The sequence below is a fragment of the Balaenoptera ricei genome, chromosome 14, assembly GCF_028023285.1.
Source record: "Balaenoptera ricei isolate mBalRic1 chromosome 14, mBalRic1.hap2, whole genome shotgun sequence".
Lineage (NCBI taxonomy): Eukaryota > Metazoa > Chordata > Mammalia > Artiodactyla > Balaenopteridae > Balaenoptera > Balaenoptera ricei.
In genome coordinates, this window is record NC_082652.1 from 12692702 (window position 1) to 12718579 (window position 25878).

Genomic DNA, 25878 nt, shown 5'->3' on the forward strand with positions numbered 1-25878 from the left:
CTAAGAATTTCCGTGTCCCACCTAAAACCCTCTCCTTGTTTCCCATAAGTGGTAAAAATACTGCACATTTTGGAAACACTGCATTACATTCATAGGACCTCATGGAAAATGACAGACCCTTATAACCATTGCCCTTTATTAAGCACCTACTAAATGTCAGATGCTTCATTTAATCCCTATAGCAACCCTAAGAGACTGGGTTTTCTCAGTTCATGGAACAGGAAATGGAGGCTCAGAGGTTAGTTGACTTACCCAAGGTCACACAACCAGCAAGTGGCAGAGCTGGGATTTGAGCCCAGGTCTTTCCGACTCAGAAACCCATGCATTTACCCCAGACCTGCACTGCCCCAGGTCCCCACAGCCTGGGCACTAGTTTGCTGATTGCAAAGTCTGTCCCCAGTTGGTGATCGCTGGCCAGGACCTCAATCATCTCTGTAAGCTCTTTCACTGCGCACAGTTAGGATTTCTGAGGCAGCCCACCAAATGATTAAAGGGCCTTACTGGTACGCCCTCAATTGTTTTATGGGCATAACACCTCCACGAGGTGGGCAAAAACAATGAACCCATTTACAAGTGAGTAAAGTTGGAGAGGTTACGTGATTCCCTAAAGTCACCCAGTAAGTGAGCTGCAGAGCCAAGAAAAATAAATAATATTATTTCAGGAGACTCAAACTCAGTGAACCTAAGAGCTTCCCAGGGCCCCGTGGTGCTCAGGTCATCAGAAGGTGTTTCCCGGCCCTGACCCTTCAGAAGCAACGCTTCCTAACCAGTGCAGAGGTCGGGGTGCAGTGCTTACGTCTGGGAGTTATTCAGACTGTCCGTGTGAGCTCAGACCACCCAGAGCATTTTCTCACCGTTATTCCTTTCAGATCATAGCTAGCGTATGTTTTCCATCAAGAGAACGGCACTATGTATTTTGTAGTGGTAAAAATAATACAGATTTTATTTAGTGGAACACTCCCAGGGTTACTGTGAAGATGAATGAATTAGCATTCCCAAAGCACTTTTGAATCCTAGACAGGCTGAAGTGGAGGGCAATTCTATTGTTGTTCATCCTAACAATAGTACAGGCAGACCCCAGAGATATTGCGGGTTTGGTTCCAGACCACCGCAATAAAGCAAATCACATGAATTTTTTGGTTTCCCAGTGCATATAAAAGTTATGTTTACACTATACTGTGGTCTGTTAAGTGTATACTAGCATTATGTCCCAAAACAATGTACATACCTTAAGTTACAAATCCTTTATTACTCAAAAATGCTAACCATCATCTGAGCCTTCATCAAAGGTCATTGATCACAGATCACCGTAACAAATATAATAATAATGAAAAAGTCTGAAATATTTCGAGCATTACCAAAATGTGACACAGAGACAGGAGGTGAGCAAATGCTGTTGAAAAAATGGTGCCGATAGACTTGCTTGACGCAGGGTTGCCACAAACCTTCCATTTGTAAAAAATGCAATATCTGCAAAGCATAATAAAATTAGGTATGCCTTTAATTGATTGGCGGGGCCCGGGCGGGGGTGGAGGGAGTATTTCCTTCATAACCTTTTGATTCTGCTATGAAAAACTGGTTGAACAAAAGGTTGTTATTCCCATGGGTATAAAGATAATTCATAGCTTCTGATCTCCACTTCAGCCATTTCCCTGGTATTCTTAGCTATAGTTTTTCAGATTCTAGTGGCTGGTGTGACTGACACAGCAGAGTAAATTCCTTTGGGCTTACTTCTAGACTGCAAACTATCAAAAGGATGCTGTATATCCGAGACACAGCTGGTTTGGTTTTCAGACTTTGGGAGTTAAAAACTTATGTCCACACAAAATCCTGCACACAGATGTTTATAGCAGCTTCATTCATAATTGCCAAAAGTTGGAAGCAACCAAGATGCCCTTCACTAGGTGAATGGATAAATAAACTGTGGTCCATCCAGACAGTGGTCTATTATTAGCACTAAAAAGAAATGAGCTATCAAACCATGAAAAGGCATGGAGGAAAATTAAATGCATATTAGTAAGTGAAAGAAGCCAACCTGAAAAGGCTACATACTATATGATTCCAACTATATGACATTCTGGAAAAGGCAAAGCTGAGGAGACGGTGAAAAGATAGTGGTTGCCAGCGGTTGGGTGGGAGCAGGGAAGAATAGGCAGAGTGCAGAGGATTTTTAGGGCAGTGACACTGTTCTGTTTGATACATGTATGGCTGATGCATGTCATTATACATTAGTCAGAACCCATAGAATGTACAACACCAAGACTGAACCTGAATGTAAACTATGACTTTGAGTGATTATGATGTGTCAGTGTAGGTTCATCGATTGTACTGTAACAGATGTACCCCTCTGCTGGGGGATGTTGAGAATGAGGGAGGCTGCACATGTGTGGATATGTGGGAGGTATATGGGAACTCTCTGTACTTTCTGTTCAACATTGCTGTGAACCTAAAACTGCTCCAAAAATTAAAGTCTATTAAAAACAACACACACAAAAAACTTAGAGTATGTCTCCTGGAGATTTCCAGTTTATACATGGGAAAGCTGAGGGTAGACTTGGGCATGCAGTGGGCATCTGACTCCAGATCTGCTGACCTTGAGGTCGTTGTCCTTTCCACCATGCCCTACCTGCCAAGGAAAATGTCAGCATCACCCCATCCATGACCTGGTTGCCCACACTCAGAATGGAAGTCGCAAACACTAGCGTCTGTGGCCCCCATGAGCCACCCTCCCCAGAACCTCTTCCTCAAGCATTCTTGCTGTTGAAGCCAGACGGTGGCAATCGCCTCTTAATGGCAGTGGTGCCTGTTGGCCTGGATGGTAGTTGAAATCTTGTGTGCACGCTGACTGGGCATTAGGGGGTGTTTATGTTGTGCCTTGAGCAAAGGAAGGCATTACTCACACCAGCATCTGCTCCCAAGAAGTCTGAAAAGCTCACTTATTCAGCAGAGCACGATGGAAAAATGCAACCCTGAGCCAAAGGTCATCCTTTGGCTTGTTTGAATGTGGGGAACCAGGAGTCCTAACCCTTTCCTTTCATTCGCCCCAACTGTTGCTTGAAACTCTTCAATCTTAACTTGAACTCTATAAATATAAATACTTCCAGTTTTAAAAAAAGTATATAAAACTAACTTTTTTTTTTTTTCTTAGTAAAAACCTTTATACCAGGAAAGTTTGCCTCTTATATCTTTGAATGGATTAAGTTTCAATTTATAAAGTCAGATTAAAATGGGGGAGCCAGATTCCCACTCGCACAGGGTGTTTACTCTGCTCCTGGAAGCCCCAGGGGGAGGTCTGGCCCCTTAGCCATTTCCTCTGACCAGCAGCTGATTCCTTTGATATCCCATCTTGTGTCCTGTCCAAAATAAATGATGGGAGCGATTCAGGCTCCAGTAGCATGGAGAGACCGTCTGCTGGTGCCATCTGATTCCTCAGCAGGCGGAGCTGCACAGCCCTGGGATGCAGTGGCCACCGAAGCGGATTTGTCGGCTGCGGGTTGGGGGATACCACCTTGCCCTTCACACAGGAAAACAGCCTACGAAGAGGGAGCGCTCTGCATAGTCTCAGGTTCCAGGCACTGGAACTTGTGCCAAGAACTCGCCTGGACCTCTGATCCTACAGGAAGCTGCCTCCTGTGTGATGGATCGCCACCAAGTTGCTGTGTGACCTTGGGCAAGGCACTTCCCCTCTCTGAGAATAATTTTCCTCATATGTAAAAGAAAAGAGCATCATCATAATAATAGTTAATGAGTATATCCTAGTCACTCTCTTAGTACTCCCCTCTCAGAGGTCCTCTGTGACTGACATTATCATCCTTATTTTGCAGGCTAGGGATTGTGACTGAAGGAGGTTTGCCCAGTCACAGAGCTGGTAACTGACACAGCCAGAATCTGGGCTCAATCCATCCGACTCCAGAGCCTACGCCATTAACCTCCCACAATACGATATCAAACACCTTCCGCACGGTCTCTGCGAATCCTCAAAGCAACCATAGGAGGCTGATGCTATCATTACCCACATTTTATAGGCGAGCAAAGGTCTCGTAACATCTTTTCCACCTGTGAAAAAACTATTATTTTTAAGTTCAGAAGGCCAGTGACAGAAACATGAGTTTAGGAAGGTCAGTGCTCAGACTTCCTGTTGGCGGAGGAGAAGGGACAGAGGGCATAGAGTGAAGGGTAAATGAGAGGAGAGAAAGTGGCTCCTCAGCCAGGTCTGCAAAGCCCTTTCCAAGGGACCCCTCAGCGCTCCCAAATCATTGATTGCAACAACCCTGGGAGGTAGGTGCTGTCACCACCCACTTTTTACAAAGGAGGATGGGGAGAGAGAAAGATGCCCCAGGTTATAGAGCTCTTAAGTGGAGCCTTGGGGCTTGAGCCCAGGCCCCCCTGATTCCAAAGACCTAACTCTTGAGCTCTTTGCCATCCATCCTGCCTCCTGACACTGACCCCTGACCCTCTACTCTGTCCACCCGAGCCCTCCAGATTCTATAAACGCCCCACATACTTTCCAACACCTGTGCCTTTCACTGTGCAGGTTCCTCTGTCCAGAACGCCCCTTCTCCCTTTTGTCTGTTGGCCAGATTCCTTCACAGTTTTCTGATCAGGCCAGCTCTGGGCTCAACTCTTCTGAAGTCTTTCCTGAGACCCCTGGCAGATGGCACACCTCTCCATCTGTGTCCCCTGAGCTCTGTCATGGAAATGAGAGTGTTGGATGATGACGGTGGCTGTAATAATAATCATCGTTGTCGTAAAAACTGCGGCCTTTCTTGAGTCCTTACTGTGTGCCAGGCCGGGTGCTGAACATTCACACATACCTCATTCAACATGTTCCCATCACCTCTGTCTTTCTGAAGAGGAAACTGGGGCTCAGAGGAGTTAAGTACCTTTCCAAATACCCCTCAACTAGTACACGCCCGCACCTGCGCTGTCATCAGCAGTAGGAGATGTGATGTTGGAAACAAGAGATTGGAAGGATGCAAGGAATGCGCCACAAGCCAAGGAACGTGGGCAGCCTCCAGAAGTGGAAAAAGGCAAGGAGACCCATCTCCCCTGAAGCCTCCAGAAGGAACCAGCCCTGCTGACACCTTGATTTCAGACTTCAGGCATCCAGAACATAAATTTGTGTTGCTATAAGCCACTAGGTTTGTGGCCATGTGTTATAGTAGCAAGAGGAAACTCATAAGGCAGAAATGCTTTTCAAGAGAGGAGCTGACATTCTGTGGTCAGCACCTCAGCCAGGGCCCTGCTTACAGAAAAACATGCTTGTTCAATGCAGATGTGCAGGCTGGGTGTTATCCATGAGCAGGACTGTCAAAAGGTTTCAGTCCACCCCCCACCCCCTACCCCCATCTGGAATGTTGATCTCTGGAGTTCAGCCTGGCCTTTCTGTCCACCGTTCCGGGAGAACAAGCACAACACCCCCACCCCCTCTACCCGTCCTGTTCGAATGAATGGTTCTTTTCTATCTGTATAAGGGATTATTGTTCTAATTATTTGTGCATCTCTATGGAAACATTCCTTAAAAACACTATATGTCAACTTGAATTTTCCACCAGCAACGTCTTTGGAACATCTGTCTGTGACCATGGACTTGGTTTACATTGAGGGAGGAGGTACTTCCCTTTCGTCCACGCATCAGTGATAGATAAAGCAATGGAAAAGCCTCTGGGCATCAGGAAGCCTGAGCTACGTCCGGCCCAGGCCTGCCCTTAACTTTCTCTGTGACCTTGGACAAGTCACTTCACCCCAAATCCGTGTGCTTCAACTTTACTTCCTTACTTGTAAATTGTGTTGAACTGAATAATCAAGAATACGCCTTTCTGTTCTAAGATTGTATGCTTCCATATCCTCTGCCAGTCAGAAACAATGCTTTTCTATCTACCAGCCAGCCTTGTTGTCCATCACTGTCCCTTTGCACTCTGTGTCCAGGGATTACAAAGCTATTTACATTTTTCTGAATGTAGAGTAATAATATTAGTAATAATAATACCAATATCTGCTTCCCATTTGTTGCTACTCTGCTAAGCACTTTACATGCATTATCTCATTTAATCATCACTGCCCCAGGGGTAGATGTTTTTTTTTCCCTGTTTTACGTATGAGTAAAATTAGGCTCAGAGAAGTTAAGTAACTTTCCTGTGGTCACACAGTAAGTGGCAGAGCTGGCATTTAAGTGAGCTATCTGTTTTCAGAGCCAGCAGCACTCTTAACCACTTGTTCATAGACCACGAGGAACGTGGTTAGGGCCCAATCAGCATTTGCAGAATGTTTGAATGAATGAACCTGAAAATCATTCCAAGAAGCAAAACAGTTATCACTTTTCCCTGCTTGGGGCTGAAGGTACTTCTTAAAGCAGCCAGCCTCCAGCTGAGCTTCCTGGGGGCACACATAGGAGCTTCCTGGTTGGTTTAGGGCATGCCCTGCCTTGGAGGTCAGACCCGCAGGAAAATGGCAAGGTCTGAAGCACAGGTTTGGATTGTCCCTTCGAAGCCAGAAACCCCAGGGAGAGGGTGTCCCAAATGAATACATTTTATTGCTTTTGCTTCAGCTGTTCATTTACAGCATGAATTTCTCAGGCTCACTCCGAACTTGTGTTATTAACCATGGAATTGGGTTAGTTATATAGAGAGAGACAACTTTATTCTGGAGTAGACCTGGAAAGAGTTTTAAGCCAGCCCTTGGCTCCCTGCCTTTCAGCCCAGCTGCTCCTGTCAGCAGCCCCTACCTGGTTTCTGAGTGAGAAGTCCAGGCAGGAATTCTTGGATGCTGTAATGAAGAATGAACGTACTTCCCTTATTCATTTCCCCTTCTGTGGCTAGTTAGGAAGCAAAGAGAAAACCTGAGCATTTCCCCACTGTACATCCCAGAAAGTCTTTTCACAGAAGATCTTTGCTTAGAAGGTCTAATTCTGTTTAACAGAAGACGAGTCCTAGGTTCCTTCTAGGGCTGCCATGGTTAGTGGTCTGGGTCATTTCCAGAAGGACACAGAGAAATGCCTCTTTAGAGGGGCTGTGCTAGCCTCTTAGAATAGGTTCATCTTTTTGACCTTTTCTGAGAGCTTGCTGTGTACGTGCTAATCACTTAGAACAGGAGTTCTCGGTGGGGGTGGCTTTGCCCCCAGGGGACAGTCGGCAATGTCTGGAGACATTTTTGGTTGTCACAACTGGTGGTGGGGTGATGGGGGATGTTACTGGTATCTAGTGGGGAGAGACCAGGGGTGCTGCTCAACATGCTACAATGCACAGGACAGCCCCCACCACAAAGAATCGCCTGGCCCCAAATGTCATTAGTGCTGAGGCTGAGGACTCCTAGCTTGGAGAAGACAGAGTGTGTTCTTCAAGGTAGGGGTGCGGGAAGGCCTCTGGAGAGGGACATTTGAGCAGAGACACAGAGGAGTGAAGGAAATCTGTGAGCAGAGGGGAGGCGCACTGCCTGGTGGGACTGGGGGTTTCAGTGTAAGTGCGAGGGAGCCTGGGGGTTCCCATCAGGACGGTGAGATGCTCTCACCCTGTGCTGGTGGGAGTTGGAGGTACTTAGCAGGAAACACATGGTTTAGGTCCTTAGGAATTTGTAGTATCATCAGAATACGAATACAAGTACACATTATATTTAAGAGTCTGGAGACTGATAGTGACAGTAAGTCTATAGGTGCCTACAGCCATTTGCAAATAGTTTTGGGGATTCCATTCAGTCTTTGCGCACCTCTTAGCCATTTATTCAATAAATACTACTTAGCACCTATCAAGTACTAAGACCAGGGTAGGCACTGAGGCTTCGAAGATGCACCACAGGCAAGGAGGAGGAGAAAACCCAAGTTCTGGAGTCCAATAGGTTGCCTCCTGCCACTCACCAGCCGTGTGAACTTGGACAGGACATTTCTTTACCTCTCTGAGCTACAGGTACATCGTCTGAACACTGGAGGGAGTTGATAATGGCATCGACCTTCTGGCATTGTTGGGAGTGGGTAAGTCACTTAGCACCACGCCTAGTAAACAGGAAAGCCCCAGTTAATGGCACCAGTGATGAGATGCTATCCCTGTGGCCCGGGAACTCACAACCAGAGCAGAGAGCACCAGAGAGAACAGTTTACTGTCACTGTTTTATTGTTAAATCACATTTAAACTCATCTCTACTGCAGTGGATGCCCAAGATACACTGTCAAGTGAAAACAAAGTATATTGCAAGAATGCAGGCAAAGTACAGTCCCATTTATGTAAAAGAAGAAGTTTTACGTATGACACGTGACTGTGTAGTAGAGCAGGTTATGGACAACGTACATAAATACGCATATATTAGAGGACGATCTGGAAGGATACCGACCCAGCTGTTACCAGGAGCTAGTTACCTCTGCAGAGCAGGATCGGGGCTCGGAGATAACTTTCAGTTTGTGGCAGAGACAGTCATGCTCACTGCATAGCCCTGTGTTCACATCCGTTTCCTCGTCTCCATGTGGTTTGATAGGGGCTGAGTGACTAATCTGGCCACTGGAGTGAGTGTGTCTGTGTGTCCCTTCTGGGTGGAGGTATTTAGAAGCAGATGGGAGTTTTTTACTTTACTCTCCCCTTTGCTGCAGTGACTCTGATTCCATGTGCTGAGGTTGGGGGAGTCCCCATTGTCCTGCATCAGACTTTGTATAATTGAGAAATGGACTCGTTAGGAGTGACTGAGATTTTGGGGCTGCAACATAGCATAGCACAGACTAGTTCACACCAGAAATGGCATCTACTTCTGTGCAGTTGGGTTTTTCCACATTAAGCATGCATTTTAAAAGTTAAAATTAAACTTTTCTCTGAAAAGGCTACATATTATACGATTCCAACTATATGACATTCTGGAAAATGCAGAACTATGGAGAAAGTAAAAAGATGAGTGGTTGCCAGCAGTTGGGTTGAGAGGGATAAATAGGTGGAGCACAAAGCACTTTTCAGGGCAATGAAAATAGTCTGTATGATCCTGTAATGGTGGATACATGTCATTATACATTTGTCCAAACCCATAGAGTGTACGACACCAAGGGAGGACCCTCATGTCACCTATGGACTTGGGCAGTGATGGTGAGTCAGTGTAGGTTCATCGACTGTAAGAAATACCCCACTGGGACGGGAGGCGTGGATAGTGGGGAGGCTGTGTGTGTTGGTGGGGCGGGGCACATGGGAACTCTCTATACTGTCCACTCAGTTGTGCTGTGAACCTAAAACTGCTCCAAAAATGAAGTCTGTTTTTTAAAAAGTTAAACTTTCGCTGTGGTACGGACAAGTCCTGTGACTTTAGAAACATACAAATTCCTGAAAACACCGATTATTATTAGGCTCAGGAATTAACCAGTCATGGGAAGTCTAGGGGTTCAGTGCCAATGTCAGTGGTGATCTACATCCTTGGGTGGAAGGCCAGTCATTTGGGGGAGCTTCCAATAGTTTGGGGACTCTACGGCTTAGGAAGGAAAAGGGGAGTGAAGACATTCAGGAGGATAACACTGAAAACAGGAGGCTTTGAAATGGAAGGCAAGTTTCTTTTTGTGAGGCTGAGTCTAGGAGCTACGAGCTGCCTCTTTTCCTTTTAGTATCTTTATTCGGAATGAGACCAACAGCCCGGCCAATATCTATAAATAAACAGCCCATGATGATTTGTCCCTCCTGGTTACAATTGTCCAAACAAAGGAAGGTAGCCCGTTCCCGGATCTAAGCCCCCCTGGCCACACTGAAGCCTTGGCAGCACTTGAGTCCCCAGAAGGAGATTTTAGTGGTTGCTGTGCGAGAATCCTCAAAGGCGTTTCAGCTCCAGTCCCCGGCCACAATTTAAGGATGGAGTCAGCCAAACATTTGTGAGGCTAAGCGGGGGGGAGAAAGAGCAGGAGGAAGGCATTTCTTAGCGCCCAGGGGACCCAAATGAGAAGCAGTCTTTCAGCAGTTTGATTTTGTTTTTTTTTAAATCACTTTTGTGGTGCCACAAACTTGCCCTCTGATCTTGGCAAGGGGAGAACCTCTTGAGATAAGAATACCAGGGCTGCCCGGCGGCTCCGCACTTCCATTCAGCCCACTGTGTGATGCAGTCGGCTTCTGCCTCCCCGCCTCCCGAGAAGCTGGGCTTCCGAAGCCAACAGCAGTGTCCCAGTTGGCAAACAGAGGGGCTCCTTCAACCCCGGTGGCTCTGACTGCGTCTTCCTCTTCCTGCTTCTACTTGCCGGCTACTCCTTGTGAGTTTCTCTTGCGGCTTGCAGTGAGTGTGGCCGTCTGTGCTCTTCCTTAGCTTTCTTCTTCCTTTTTTTTTTTTTTTCTTAGCTTTTTTCTTGTCTCAAAGTCTTTCTTCTTGCCTGCCTTCATATAGATTTCCTGCAGCAGGGCCTGAGACCTGTGCGGTCACACCGGGCCCCACTCTCAGAAGGACTCCGTGCTTGGTTTAATGTTTGGCTCTCACCGTCCTGAAGTTCTTGATACGTTTTGAACAAGGTGTTCTCATTTATATTTTTGCAGTGAGCCTGGCAAATTACGTAGCCGGTCCTGCCTGCAGGTACTTTGTTTTAATACTTCCCCCAAAAAGTATGTGGGCAAGTGACTTAATTTCTCTGTGTCACAATTTTCTTGGGTTATTAAGAGAATTCAGTGACATCGCTCTCGGAAAGCGCTAAGTGCAGTGCCTGGCAGGCATACAGCAGGCACTCAACAAGTGCTGGTTAGGGTTATTATTGCTTCTGGCCTCTCTCCTCCCTTGAGCTGGTTCCCTCTTGCTCATCTCAGTGAAAGAGATTAGCAGTCATTCAGAAGTATAATCTGTTCATCGTTGGCTCCTCCCACTTCCCCTCTCCACATCCAAACCGTCATCAGCTCCTCTTTATTCTGCATTTGAAATGTTTATTAAACTTTTCCTCTCCTTCCCTCTCTGCTGCCACTGTGCAGACTTAGCTTACACGAGTTATTCCAATGGCTTCCTAATTAATTTCCTCGCCTCCTGTCTTTTCTTTTCTTTTTTTTTCCAAAACAGAGCCACTTGATCCAGCAGCTGAGATTAAGTCAAGCTGGTCCAACAGGAATTTATGCAAATGTCCAGGTTTGTCCTTGAGGATGGAGTGTGCTCCACTGAAAGAGGTTGGGAAAAGAAAACGAACATTGGTGCCTACTTCCGCGCCGAGCTTTGGACACACAGTTTTGCGTGCAGTCGTCACCAGGATGCTATTAGGTGGAGATGGTCATCTCCCATTTTATGGGGAAGAAACCAGGGCTCCGAGAGCTGGTAGGGCTTGGGCAGTTTCACGGTGACAGAGCTGGGATTCATACCCAAATCCCTCTGACTTGAAAGTACCCGCTCACCAGAAAAAAGACATGAGTGGAAAAACTAGTGAAATGGGAATAGGACCTGTAGGTTAATTAACTGTGATGTGCCAATGTTAGTTTCCTGGTTTGGCTCATTGTGCAATAGTTGTGTAAGATGTTAACAGTAGAGAAAGCTGGGTGAAGCATATACGGGAAATCTCTGTACTATTTTTGAACCTTTTCTTCAACTCTAAATTTATTTCAAAGTACAAAGTTAAAAAAAAAGAAAAGAAATACCTTTCCACTACGTACTCTGTGCCCTTCACTGAACTTCTTGATCTTATTGTCTAGAACAATCCCCACTTCTTGATACTGTCCCCCCAAAACACACACACATACACACACATGCACGTGTGCACACACACATGCTCACGCATATTCCACACAGTATCTTGCACAGGAACATCGGCCCCAGCTCTCTGTACCCATCAGCTGATACAGCCCTGGCTATGACCTACCCCAAGGCATCAGTGGGAATTATGGAAGGAGACAGTAACCGGGTGCCTGTGATTTACACTATAACTGTGTTCACCTCCCCCCCACCCTTTGGCTATAAAAATGCAGCGGTGTTGCAATTTATACATTGCAAAATGCCTCTCCTGCCCGCCACCCATCCCCTGCATCACCTCCTCCCCTCTCTGAGTTGGCGTGTAACCTTGATGATCCAGCCAAATGAGTTATTTGAGATGGAAACGTTAATTTATTTGAGCAGATGGGTGTCACCGCTGCTCTGTAAAAAGGTGGCGTTTTGCCGTATTGGCCCAGAGTGCCGCAGATGAAGTCCTGGCTGCGTCGCTGAATCACCGAGTGTGAACGGAATCATATGTTAACGGCACTAAGGGAAATGCCTATTTAAGCCAAGCCCTTCCAGAAAACAAATCCTCGCCCCCCCACCCCGATTTTTGTTTAAAATCTGGATTTTCGCATCTCTGATTTGCCGAGGGTCTGAAAAACCTGAAACTCATTGTTTCTCAAAGTGTGGTCCAATGTCCGCCCACATCAGAGTCAAGCAAGGGTTTTATTAAAACGCAGATCTGTGGGACCCACCCCTGACCTACAACCCTCCACCCTTGGGAGTACAGGCTTGGGGATTCTGCAGTTTTAACAAGCTCCCTGGGTGACTGTCACACACACTGAAAGTGGGACCCCCGTGGCTGAAATGATGCTATCAAACTGCCCAGGAAAATCTTCAAAACAAAACAGAACAAAGCAAGAAACCTTGGGATCCGAGGTGGGTTTTTTTTTTTTTTGGGGGGGGGAGTCCTGTTTTTTTTCTTTCTACTTTCCTCTCCCCTCTCAGATTTTGTGCAAAAAAAGTATTACTTTTGTAGTCAGAAATAGATACGTAAAAGGGATAAAAAGATAGCACAAAGAGATTGTTTGTGCACTAGAAGCCAAAGATGGTTTGGAAATGTCAGGAATTTCCAAGACAAGGGGTGTCGCTGTCCTTGGCCCTGAACTTTCAGTCTATACTCTCTCCTCAGACACCCTCCACCACCCAACCCCACTCCCCCCCTCCTCCCCTGACCGCTGCCTTCTCTAAGTGTTACATCCAATTTTCTCTTGAATACATGTAGTGAAGAAACTCAATGACCTCCCAGGGGACCTTACTTATAGGGAAGAAGCACAGTGAGAGGATTTATGGAACGTCTGTGAAATACGTGTGTAGAAACTCGCGACATTTTGATCGCTACCAAGGAGAAAAATGGACAGTTTCTTACCAGTCAGTTGCATGCGCCTTTTTTTTAAGGGTTTTTAAAATTAATTAATTGCCCCCCCTTTGTTAGGAATTCTTGGCACAGACACAGGCCCCAGAGAAGGGAAACATTGCCCACGGGCTGTATGTCCAAACTGTCAGGATTTCAATCCCAAATCTCTGGGGGCAAAGCCAGATTTCTTGTGCTTCCCATGGAGTGGGGAGAGCCCTGTCAACGTTCACGGGAAGGAGGGTATTATTAGTAATAGTGCTGCCTCTTCTCGAACAGCCTCCGTGCCACTTCAAGCATCACAGGCTCCCAGATAGCCTCTCCCCGGGGCTGCCTCTGCACCCAGAGCCATTTTCAGGGGAGAAGAGCCTGAGATGTTTACCATGCGGCATCAGGCCCCGTCCACCTCCAGCCCCTTGTCAAATGCAGGAGCATCGATTAGGCATCTGGTTTTTCTCAGCCTTGCAGGTTCCATTCCTTCCCCCGGGAATTTGCAGCCAAAGACAATGAGCTGAACGGAATTTCCCGAATGGCTGGAGGAGGAAGAGCCCTTGGAGGAGAATTTGGGCCCTGCATCCTGCTTTTGTCACCAACTAGTCTTGGGCCCTTTCTTGGCCTTGGTTTCTTCATCTGTAAAATAAAAATCCAGAGGAGTTATGAAGATCAGAGAAAATCTATAAACAAATAGTTATCAACCAAAAACGACTTTGTCCCCCATCCCCCCCACCCCGGGACGTTTGGCAATGCCTGGAGACAGTTTTGGTTGTCATGACTGGGGCGGGGGGCAGTGCTACCGGCATCTAGTGCATAGAGGCCAGGGATGCATGGGGCAGCCCCCCACAACCAAGAATTATCCAGCCCAAATATCAGCTGTGCTGTGATTGAGAAACCCTGATATAGAGGGCCTGGCAAACAATTAGTGATTCAAGTGGTACTAGTGAGAAAGGGTGTGGGAAAAGGAATACAGTAAATGTATTCAATAAACCTTAGCTATTAGTAGTAGATCTGAGTTAATTGGTAGTTGCTTCCTGGAATGCCTCGAAGGATTCTAAGGCTACAAACAAGCTCAGCTAGACAGTGTCATGATTGATTAGCGATGTCTGCCATGGGCTTGGCAGGGGGAAGTGGCCGCATGAGTGCAGTGTATTTTCTGACCCTGGACTCTATGGTGTCTAGCATCTGTTTCTACTCTGACATTCTGTGATCCTATTGCTATGATTCTGTGAGTCTATCTATAAAGTTCTGTAGTCAGCATTATTTACAGAATATTTAAGCAGGCCAGGCTCCTGCAGGCTTGCTTGGCAGGGGAGGAGGGTGAATGGAAAGCCAGGACGACAGAGCTGGCTCTGTGCAAGGTAAACTAGATAGCGGCTGACGGGATGTGGGGGATGTGATGCAGGCAACCCCCCTCTTACTGCCCCCAAGTCTTCCCCACCTCGCCTGGGTTAAAAATGTTTATGGTTAGAGTCACTCCACTGGATTAAACACTGTCTCCAGGAGGCCTTTGTTTAAATGCACAGAGATTACCTAGAAGGGATAAGCATGCAATCCATCCCTATGTATTAATTCAATAAACTAGTCGTTGCTCGGCAGAATAGAACTGAGGGACAGGAGACAGGTTATCTGTGAGAGCAGGTGAGGAGGTGGGGGAAAGCATGCCTTATAGGGCAGGAGTTGGAATCAGTATTGCACAACTCCAGGAGATGCTATTTGCACTGAATTAGGGTGACCAACTTGTCCCGGGACTTCCCTAGTTTTTTTTTTTTTAATGTTTACTTACTAATTTTATTTATTTATTATTTTTTGGCTGTGCTGCATGGCATGTGGGACCTTAGTTCCTGGACCAGGGATCAAACCCGTGCCCCCTGCATTGGAAGTGCAGAGTCTTAATCACTGGACCACGGGGAAGTCCCAGGGACTTTCCTAGTTTTAAAACTGAAGATCCCATGTCCCAGGAACTCCCTCTGTCCTGGGTGATCCAGGATGGTCGATTATCCTACCTCTAGGCCACATGGCATGGAAGGAACTGTGTAGTCCTTGCTGTAATTTATCCCTCATGCAGCTGCCTGAATTCTCTTTCTGGACATGTTCCTCCCTTGCCTATGAATCCTCTGTGGCTCCCTAGGGCCCTCCAAACTAGCTTGGGACTCTCCATCGTGGTGCCCAAGGTGTCCCCAGCCTTGCTTCCTGATGTCACCTGATCCACCTGCCAGGAATCACTCCAACTAGTCGCCATATTGGAGACGTGCTGTGTATTATTCTCTCTCTCTGGGTTAGAGGAGGAGCTTTCCTAGAGAGGGAACTCACTTCTTGGAGTGTATTCAACTTGTGTCAGTAGCAAAAGAGTTACTTAGCCCAGCCTTTGTAAATAGTATAAAACTCATCTGAACCCCCCCCCCCCCGTCCCCGCAGTGAGTCAGGGCTTAGGGATATGGCTACCACTTTGTGTCAAGAGAAATCCCACATACCCCAGAGAACCCCAGGAATCCTTGGAGGATGAGGGTGAAGCCACCAGGCACATGAAACCACTCTAAATGAAAATAAAGCCTTCCTTCCTTCCTGCACTCTTTAAACTTTTCAAAGCAGTTTCACACACACCCCTGGACAGATCCCCTTTGTATCTCTGAGAAAAAGGGAGGATGGATGTCATGCCCATCTGACAGGTGGAAAAACTGAGGTCCCGGGCAGAGGGTCCTATACTCAATAAAGAAACGTTTCTGGATTAAGAGGATCAGGCACAGTGACGTTTAGTGTCTCATTGCACGTTGGTGCCTGGTCTATAACTAATCAAAGTCTTCTGCCTTCCATCCTCTGATGTTTTCATTCATTCATTTACTGAATGCTTAGTATGTGTCAGGCACCGTGTTCGTCTCATAATGACGATTATAGCTAGGGTCGTGGGGGATTTTACTACCTGCAGGTCCCTCTGCTAAATTCTGGATGTGCCTTCATTTCAATGCTCAGAGCAAGCTTTGTGGTATGGGTACAACTACTGTCCCAGATACAGGGGAGGAAACTGAGACTGAAGAGGGAAAAGCAACCCATCCAGGGTCACTCAGCTCACAAGTGGGGGCTCTGCTGAGGCTCATCGTGTTCCCTGGTGTGGTGTGCTTGTGTGGAGCTCTCAGTCTTGTAAGGAGAGAGACATGCCAATTTTCTGAGGTCCAGCCTTTTCCTCTAAGACTCTCCAGGCTGTTCCCTCCCAATGAGCAACACTCCAAATAGGAGACCAATGTTAATGAAGCATCTTCTGTGGGCCAGGCATGTGCACCTATGTTTCCCACACCACCTGGCGAAGTAGCTGCAGTTGAGTCCAGAAGAAATCAAGGCTCCTTGGGTTGACGTGATTGGCCAAAGCTGGCACAGCTGGTGTGCGGGGAGTGGAGACCTGGCCTTGGACGGTGATGCCACATGACTTGCTTTTTCCGCCAGTCTTGGCTCTCCCAAAGGACGTGCGGTGGGGAGAGTTTGCTGCAAGTCTTCAGGTCACATAGGAACCACAGGAACAGTTCTCTTGCGCTTGGTACGTGATCTTAAGCACAAACTCTCGGGACAGGAGCCAGAAAGCCACTCTCCCACCCATTCATTGTAGGGCAGGGGAGCTGGGGACAGGACCCAGAGCCGGACCCAGTGGAGTCCTGCTGCCCATGTCAGGCAGCAGGTGGCGCTGTGGCCCCGGTTTAACAAGGACAGCGGGAAGGTGGAAAGGAGGGGGGAATCCAGAAAGAAAAACTTGTGGAAAACAAGGATTTAAAAAGAAGAACAATTTGTTCCAAAACATTTGCCTTGTAACGGGGTCATCTATAAATTCTGGGATTTCCTGTTTGCTGCTGGGCAGGCTGGCCTGCGGGCAGGCCACTCTCTTCTCTGCAGTCTGGAAGAATCATTTAAGCCCAGCTCACGAGCTCTGGCCTCCCCTGGCCCAGACTGGCTCTGAAATTTCCCAGCTTTTGTGCCCATAAGCAGGATCCTGTGACAGCAGGTCTCCTTGAGCCGTGCTCCAGTTTCCACGGGGGTGGGAGGAGGAGTGAGATCATGGTCATTTTTAAAGGAGAGACTGTCCTCATGAGCTCCCTGTGTTCTCCGTGCCGCCAGGCTTGTTTGAAGGCATAAAGTAAGAGAAAAGAATAAAATGAAAGAAACAGAGGTGGATTCTTCTATTTTTATTTTCCATAGTTAACGATTTTGTGTGTGTGGTGAGAACACTTAAGATCTACATTCTTAGCAAATTTCAAGTATGCAATTCAGTACTATTAACCAGCAGTATTATTAAATAGATTCCCAGAACTTACTCATCTTCAAACTGTAAGTTAGTACCCTTTGACCAACACGTCCCCGTTTCTTGTACTCCCCAGCCTGCCCCGGCAGCCACCGTTCTACTCTGTGCTTCTGCAAGAGCGACGTTGTTAGATTCCACACATAAGTGATACCATGCAATATTTGTGCTTCTGTGCCTGTCTTATTTCACTTAGCATAATGTCTTCTTGTTGTTGCAAATGGCAGGATCTCCTTTTTTATGACCTAATAATATTCCTTTGTGTAAATATGCCACGTTTTCTTTAGATATTGATCTGTCAGTGAACACTTAGGTTGTTTCCATATCATGGAACATGATACGGCTGTTGTGAATAATGCTTCAGTGACCATGGAAGTTCAGATATCTCTTCAAGATTCTGATTTCATTTCCTTTGGATTTATAACCAGCAGTGAGATTGCTGGGTCATATGGTAGTTCTATTTTTATTTTCTTGAAGAAGGAGGTAGCCCCTTTAAAAAAGAGAGAGAGCTGTTCTAGTCAATATGGGGAGAAACATTTCACTGGAAAAGAGAGAGAAAATTCTTTTTACCAGCCTGGTAGAACTTGAACCAAGCCTAAAGCCCAAAGCCATCAATGAATGAATGGCTAAAGAAAATGCATGCATGCGTCCACCCATCCATCCACTCATTCATCCATCCATCTATCTACCCATCCATGTATCCATCCATCCATGAATCCATCCATCCACCACTCATCCATCCATCCATCCATCCATCCATCCACCTGTTCATCCATCCATCCATCCACCTGTTCATCCATCCATCCATCCAACTGCTCACTCATTCACTCAGCAAACAATTATGGAGTACCTACCGTATGCTCGTACCTTTTCCTGTTTTTACTCTGAGGGTAAACCTAGACCAGCTGTGGGGTCAGTGGCATGTGGAGGACATGCGAGTAGCATCTGGAGATGGGATCCAGAAGGTGGGCTTGGGATTCCTGGACAAGAACTGTTAGCAAGGATTGCAACATACTTGGCCAGGGTGAGGGGTACAGTTTGTGGCTGAAAATAGAGTTTTTCTCTGAATAAGTCAAACGAGCCTGCCTGGGATCAAATCCACGAGGGCTGGACAATCTGGTCCCAGCAAATTAAAACAACATGGGCACCAGCCAGCTACATTTTTGAAAACAGTATTTGTGTTGTTTTAATCAAGGACACCACCTCCTCTGTCCTTTTGCTCTTGACAAAAAGCTCTGAATTGAAATGGGGCAGAATTTATAAGAAAATAAAACAATTCTTGGGCATCCCAGCACAAACTCATTTTCCTTTTCATCAGCTTCACAATTTAAGGGCCTCTCTCTATCTCGTTTTACCCTTCTGCCTGCAGGATTATGAGGATTAATGAGCCCATGCCAAGATAGTGTCTAAGTGACACGAGAGCAACACTGCTCTTTCCATATGTAGCTGAACCCAACCTGTTGCATCCTTCCCACAGGTGGAGAGTCCCTTTTAGTAGGGTCTTGGTCCCTGCAGTGCCTGTGGGCAGCCAAGGGGGCAGCTTGAGCCCCAGGCTGAGTCTGTGTATTAACTGTGTCTTATTTTCTATATTCTGATGCTTTGAACATCTTGGAACCTTGCTACCCAGGGAGGGACCGCTCCTCCTGGGTTTAGCCAGTTCCTAGAGATAGTGAACAACTAGCCAGGAAGCACGCCTTTCAAATGCAGACCAACCAATCCAAAGCTCACATCTCCAACCCTCTTCTTTATGGGGCTCTCACCCTCTGAGCCACTGTCTACCTGCCCTAATCACCGCAGGACACACAACTTGGGCACAGCCCCCATGCCCAAGATCTCGCTAAGATTATTCAAACTAGCTCCTCTTGAGCCTGTTTACCCTGCCTCACCCGTTCCTTCCAGGAGAAACCACAATAAAAGTTCTTGCCTGTATTTTTCCCTTACTGCCTCTGCCTCCTGACTGACCCTGGTGCTTCCCCATGTGACCCTGCATGTTGGGCCCTGCCTCCTGTTTCTAGGGATCTATGAGTACAATACACTTCTTACTTCATGACAGTCATTTCTGTGTCTGAGTGTCTTATCAAACCTGCTGAAAAACGAATCCCAGGTACCCTTAATACAGCGTGCTCTGACTGTCTGTTTGACTGTGGCAGGCCACTGTGCTGTCTTACCTGCAGCCTCCTCTTTCATAAAATGGGGACAGTGATGTCCAGTGCTTGTGGGGATCGAGCAGGTGACAGAAGTGATTTCCCAGCCTCAAGGAGCACCTCTCCAGAGACCTTCTTTATCCCATCCTCACTGTTCTCTCTCTCTTTTTTTTTGGCCATGCCACACAGCTTGTGCAATCTTAGTTCCCTGACCAGGGATTGAACCCATGACCCCTGCAGTGGAAGCAAGGCGTCTTAACCACTGGACCTCCAGGAAAGTCCCTGTTCTCTTTTCTTTATAACATTTATTTGTAGTTGAAATGACTCCTTTCTTTCTTTGCCTGCCCCACCCCCACTAGAATGAATGCTTTTGTTCACTGCTGAACACCTAGACCAACGCTTAGACCAGTGCCTGGCACACAGTAGGTGCTCATTTAACAATATGGAATGTGTGTGAACGCGCCTAGCACTTAGCACTCATGCTTGTTGCTTTCCTCCCTCCTTGGTCTTTCGATCTTTTGGGATCCTCTTGCATGAACTGGCATGGGTTTGGGCCACTTTACAGATTGGAAGCTGTTGAAGGAGATTCTAGTCCTTTCTGCTGGCCTGTAAAGCTTTGTGCTTGTGTGGAGGCTCTTGTCCAAGACACTCAGAGCACTTTATAAACATTGATGACATAAATGGTGTACTTTGTTTGCAGCAGGTGGGGCATGATTTGCCGAAGCAGGATGGTTCCCAGTGAAGCCAAACCTGTTCTGGAAGTGAGTGGAAAGTTTAAGCGCAGTCAGAGACCTCAGGGGCCATTGGGCCATTTGCCCAGTGACATCCAGTGAGTGGTTCAGGACAGCGAAGATTCCTGGAAGGCAGCCCCTCACCCCTAGGTACCCCTTCCTCCCTGCACAGCCTCGTGCCCTGGAGCGGGTATTGTTTTGCTCCCTTGGCAGAGCTTCCAGAATCGAGTTAAGAGGATTCTTCTGCTGCCAGAAGGCTCCTTGAATGGATTTATTGAGCCCTCACTTAACGGAGGCGTTGAGGCTGCAAGTCATATGTGCTCACACTCACTCGTCCAGCAGAGCCTTCTGAGCAGCCAGTCTGGGCAAGGGCTGTGGACAGAGGAGGGAGGAGACCCGTGAGGGGACAGTGATTCTCACAGAGGAAGTACTTGACTGAGTGCACACAGCACAGGGTCTGTAGGAGCCCAGAGAAGAGGGTTGGGTCAGGACAGGATTCTTGGAGGTACTCCTGTTGCTTCTGTTGACACCCAGGAGTCTTTTAGTTACAGGGTACAAAACCCCAACTCAAACAGGCTTAAGCCATAAAGAAAATACATTAACTCACAGAATGGGCAAATCCAGGAGGATCTGGCTTCAGGCATGACTGGATCAAGGGGCTTAGATGAGAACTCCCTGTCTTGGTGCTCTTCCTCTCTCTGCCTTGGCCTCATTTCCTCCAACCATAGGCAGCATTTACCCTACTTAGTGGAAAAGATGGGAATTGGAAGCTCCCAGTTCCCATTCTTCTCCTTCTAGTCATATGTTTACTTAACCAATATTTACTGAGTGGTGAACAAGACAACGTCTTACAAATTTAGCCAACAGTTAAACTTGTGTTTTTGGGCCAAAGACACATGTGCAAGAATATTCATTATAACGTTGTTTATACTAACCAAAGACCAGAAACAACCTAAGTGGCCTCCAGAAAGGGACTGGGTGAGTAAATTATGCAGCAGAAGACTGGATGGCAATTGGAAGAATGAGGTAGATTTATATCAGTAGTTCTCACTCTGTTCAGCTTTACCCCCCGGAGGACATTTGTCCAAGTCTGGAGACATTTTTGGTTGTCACAACTGAAGGGGGAGGGGCAGCACTACTGGCATGTAAGGGGTGGAGGCCAGGGCTGCTGCTACACGTCCTACGATGCATGGCACAGGCCCCACAGTGAAGAGTTACGCAGCCCACAGTACCAGTGGTGCCATGACTGAGAAACCGTGCTCTGTATCTGCTGATGCAGAAATCTGTAGGATATGTTAAGTTAAAAAAAAACCACTGTGGAAAACAATCAATGTAGTAGACTACCATTTGTGCAAAACAAGGAGCATATCTATATACGTGCTTATACATGCATAGAATTATCTCCGGATGAATAAATAAGAGAGTGGGGAGCCGTGTCTTGTGAAGGCCTGGGGGAGAGGGGCGGAAGAGAGATTTATTTTCATTGTACAGCTTTTTTTTTTTTACTGTTTGAATATTTTTAAACCACATACATGGATTCTTTAAAAAATTAAAATATAGAAAGGATGAAAGTTTGACTCGACCTATCCACATTCCCTGTCTGACCCCTTCCTACCCACGTCTTCTCCTTTTGAGATGATTAACTTAAGAGCAATCCCTCAAAGTCACAGTTGGAACAGATCTTAGAGATCATCAAATCTTAGCAGTAATCAAAGAGGTCGTGGAAATACTGGATTAGATGCGTTTAAGTGAGTCTTTTCTGGAGGACTTCTTAGAGCTTTTTTTTTTCTTTTAAAATTTTTATTTATTTATTTATTTACTTTTGGCTGCGTTGGGTCTTCGTTGCTGCGCGCCGGCTTTCTCTAGTTGCGGCAAGCGGGGGCTACTCTTCATTGCAGTGAGCGGGCTTCTCATTGCGGTGGCTTCTCCTGTTGTGGAGCACGGGCTCCAGGCACGCAGGCTTCAGTAGTTGTGGCGCATGGGATCAGCTGTGGCTCGCGGGCTCTAGAGCGCAGGCTCAGTAGTTGTGGCTCACGGGCTTAGTTGCTCAGCAGCATGTGGGATCTTCCCGGACCAGGGCTGGAACCTGTGTCCCCTGCACTCGCAGGCAGATTCCCAACCACTGCGCCACCAGGGAAGCCCCTTCTTAGAGATTTTAATGCAAGATTATGACTGGTGGTCTCTGAGGGGGTGCGCCGTACAGAATTAGCAGATGTCCTGACTCCTTTAGCAGGGCCCTAGGGCGGCCATAACAAAGCACCATGAACTGGGGGGCTTAAAACAACAGAAGTTTGTTGTCTTACAGTTCTGGAGGCTAGGAGTTTGAAATCAGGATGGCAGCAGAGCCATGAAGTCTCTAGGGACAGACCCTTCCTTGCTTCTTCGTAGCTTCCGGCAGTCTCTGGCAATCTTTGGTATTCCTTCGCCTGCAGCTACATCCCTGTGATCTCTGCCTTCATCACCATAAGGCCTTTCTGTGTGTCTGTCTTCACATGGCTGTCGTCTTATAAGGACCCCAGTCATACTGGACTAGGGGCCTCCCCTACTCCACTGTGATTTTATTTTAGCTAATTACAATTACTCTATTTCCAAATAAGGGAACACTCTGAAAGTCTGCAGATTAAGACTTCAGTGTTTCTTTGGCTGGGGGGTGGGGGTGGGGACACAATTTAACTCATCACAGTTCCTAAGCATACATATATGTAAATACTTTTTCCATTTCATTTCAAAAGACTACTGTTCTTCTGATTATGTTTCAAGAAACGTGGATCTCATATAGTTCCTTCACTTTGCAGTTGAGGCATCTGAGGCCCAGAGAGGGACAGTCACTAGCTCAAGATCACACAGCAGATTAGGGGCAGGGCTAAAACGAAAATCTAGGTCACCGCTCTCCTGGAGAAGAGAGTCAATGAACCCTGTCTGTCCTCGATAGGAGCTGCTCTTTATATATGAGGCTGCGACTGACTGGTGATCAAGACAGCATTCATCAATTCATCAACTCATCCACCCACCCATCCACCCACCTACCATTCCACTGCTTTATCTCCCAACATGCAAGCAAAGCTACCTGATGGAGCAGTTCCTACTCCTATGGACACGGGTCTTATTTCTGAATGTTCCCAAGTGTGTTCTCTGGGACTCTAGGTTGTATGTGATAGAAACCACCGTAGACTATTGAAGCCATAAGAAGAATTTATTGGCTCATGTATCAGAGGAGACACAGCTGGATCCAGGAGGCCAAACAACGCCGTCCTCGTCCTCCCTCTCTCCTCCTCTCGGTCCTTCTTCCCTTGTGTTGGCATCATTTTCAGACACACTTGCTCCGTGGTGGGAAGCATGGGTTCTGGCAGCTCCAGACTCACCAGCGCTGAAAGGACAGTCTTCCCTTTCCCCAGGCCCCCACCAAGGTCCCGAGGAGGGCTTGCTGCCCACACCCCAGAACCTATTCCTATAGCCAAGAGTATTTGGTTCTCTGCTTGGCCAGACCTGGAGCAGGTGAGTGGGGTCAGCTCCACCTGAACCACGATGTCTGAGAATGGGAGTGTACTCATTCTCCTCAAAGGTGCTAGTCAGGTGAAACACAGTGGTGGGTTATCTCTGCTGCCCCTTTGCTGACTATTCAGCAAATACACAGTTACTTACAGTGGTGATTGGGTGGAGACTAAAAGGCTCTGGGCAGCCCCATTCCCACTGCTGCGGGCCAATTTGAACCATGGGCCCTGTGGTCTCCTCTGTGTTTCTCTAGACTCTTTTCACTCTAATGGGTGTTTACTTTTCTATCCCCCACCCATAACCAGACTGTAAACTCCTTGAAGGGCCCTGGTTTATTCCCCTTTGCAAATCAGTATGTAGTACAGCAGGCACAGAGTAGGCTCTCAGTAAATGCACGTTGAATTGGGAATCTCTCATAGGTCCACGGATGTCCTAGGTACTCCATAAAATTTTGCTGAATGAATTAGTGAATGATTGTATGGTTGTGTGGATGGATCGATGGATGTGAGGATGGATGGATGGCTGCATAGGTGGATGGACACATGGATAAATGGATGGATAGACACATGAATAGGTGGTGGATAGATGAATAGATGGGTGGATGGCTGGCTGGCTGGCTGGCTGGATCAATTGACTGATGCATTGATGCATGGGTGGATGCGTGAATGGATGAATGGATAGGTGAACAAGTTGATGTATGGATGCATGGATGGAGAGGTGAGTTGACAGGTGCTATCATGATCATCACTCTGTCACAGCCTCCACTGCAAAGAGCAACTCCTATCAAGGGCAAAAAACTCACTGATCCTTTCATTGTCTGGCTACCTGTCTGATTTCTGTAACACAACCTGGTCACTTTCATTTACAAGACAAGGTGTTAGTGCTCATTTGCCTAGTGAATTTCATCCTGATTCTACTGTTGATCATCACGGACAGTAATGAACCGTGCTGCAGAGGACAAGGACCCAGCTGCCTGCTCAAAACGAGAAGGAAACGGTTAAGAAGTCGGAGCTGTGTGCCCCCCTCTCTCTTCCTGTAGACAGACTTTATCCATACGGTAGTGGAGATGGCTGGGGTAATCCTCAAATCACATCCTTCCGGCTCTGTAGAGTGGCAGCTCTCTTACCCTGGCTTGTACAAACCAGGAGAAGGACCCAGGCATCCTGGGTCTGATGCTCTGGAGACAGCCCTGCCATGACTTTCCTAAATGTGCTGCCCGATGGAGACTCAGCCTGCCTCCACTTCCGATGGAGTCGATCCCAACAGGGAGAGCATAGCACTCTGCCCTGTGGAACTCTGGCTTCCCTACTCCCCTTGCTCTTGCCCTCATGCCTCCCGGGAAAGGGGCCAACTCAGCAGTCAGTCTCAGAGGGAAACCCTCTTGGGAAACAGCCCAGAGGGACCACCTGCACTGGCGGGCAGCAGAGCTGTTGGTAGCTGGGCAGCCCTCTGCAGTCCAGCTTGCCAGTCAGAGAGTGCTCACCATCAAGCACAGCAGACCCACCGTCTCACTTAGGTGTCAGCTCTTGTGAGGTTCAGTGAGATAGTTTGCTGGATGCTGAGCGGAAAGGCTCTTTCCCGCTGCCTCTGCCACGCTCTCCACGGGGCGCTGTACAAGAGCAGTGTGCGTTCAGCTCCTCCTACGTGCCAGGCTCCCTCCTACCCGCGTGAGACAGCTATTAATATCCCCACTTTACGAAAGAGAAAATGGGCTCAGAGAGATGCATGGACTCACTTGTGTTCATGCACGAGCCAAGACTCAATCTGGGGCTCCCTGCAAGTTCACAGCCACCTCTGTGGACTGGTGTGGCCAGAACTTCAATGATGCTCACTGCTGGTCCATTTTGGAGTTGAATCAATGGAAACCTCACTTAGCTATTTATCTTTTGTATCAGCAATTCATGAAGCATCATAGCCTGTGAGGGAGACAAGTTGCCCACGGAAACAAAGATTGATGCTAAAAACTGGAAGTGAGTCAGTGTTAGGCACTTGTGTGCCCTTTCTGTTTTGGCTGCCAAAATTGAGTAAAAAGCATGGGACCCTGGGAGAAGTGATGTGAGGATCCCTAAGAGCTCCCATCACCTAACAGCTCCTTGGTTTCCTGAGATTTCACCTGGAGACCTTCGTTTCTTAGGGTCTGAAATCCTTTTTGATTTTCGAAAGACTTTAATTAAAATGAAAATACTTATGAGAATGGTCAGTCAAGGTTTGAGGCTGTGCATC

At 47.2% G+C, this 25878-nt stretch overlaps 1 protein-coding gene across 20 annotated transcripts in view; it reads left to right on the forward strand.

The window, feature by feature from the left end:
* The window catches only part of SPRING1 (SREBF pathway regulator in golgi 1), a 259028-nt gene that overhangs the window by 87367 nt on the left and 145783 nt on the right, over positions 1-25878 (forward strand). For 11 of the 20 annotated variants that reach the window (XM_059893967.1, XM_059893966.1, XM_059893971.1 and 8 more), the window contains exon 5: positions 10978-11043. The exons of 8 other annotated variants lie outside the window; for them this stretch is intronic. In XM_059893967.1, coding sequence (XP_059749950.1) covers positions 10978-11043 — 66 coding nt within the window. Of the gene's footprint in view, positions 1-10977; positions 11044-19621; positions 19644-25878 lie in introns of those variants that run through there. One more of the 20 variants, XM_059893986.1, reaches the window with a different exon arrangement.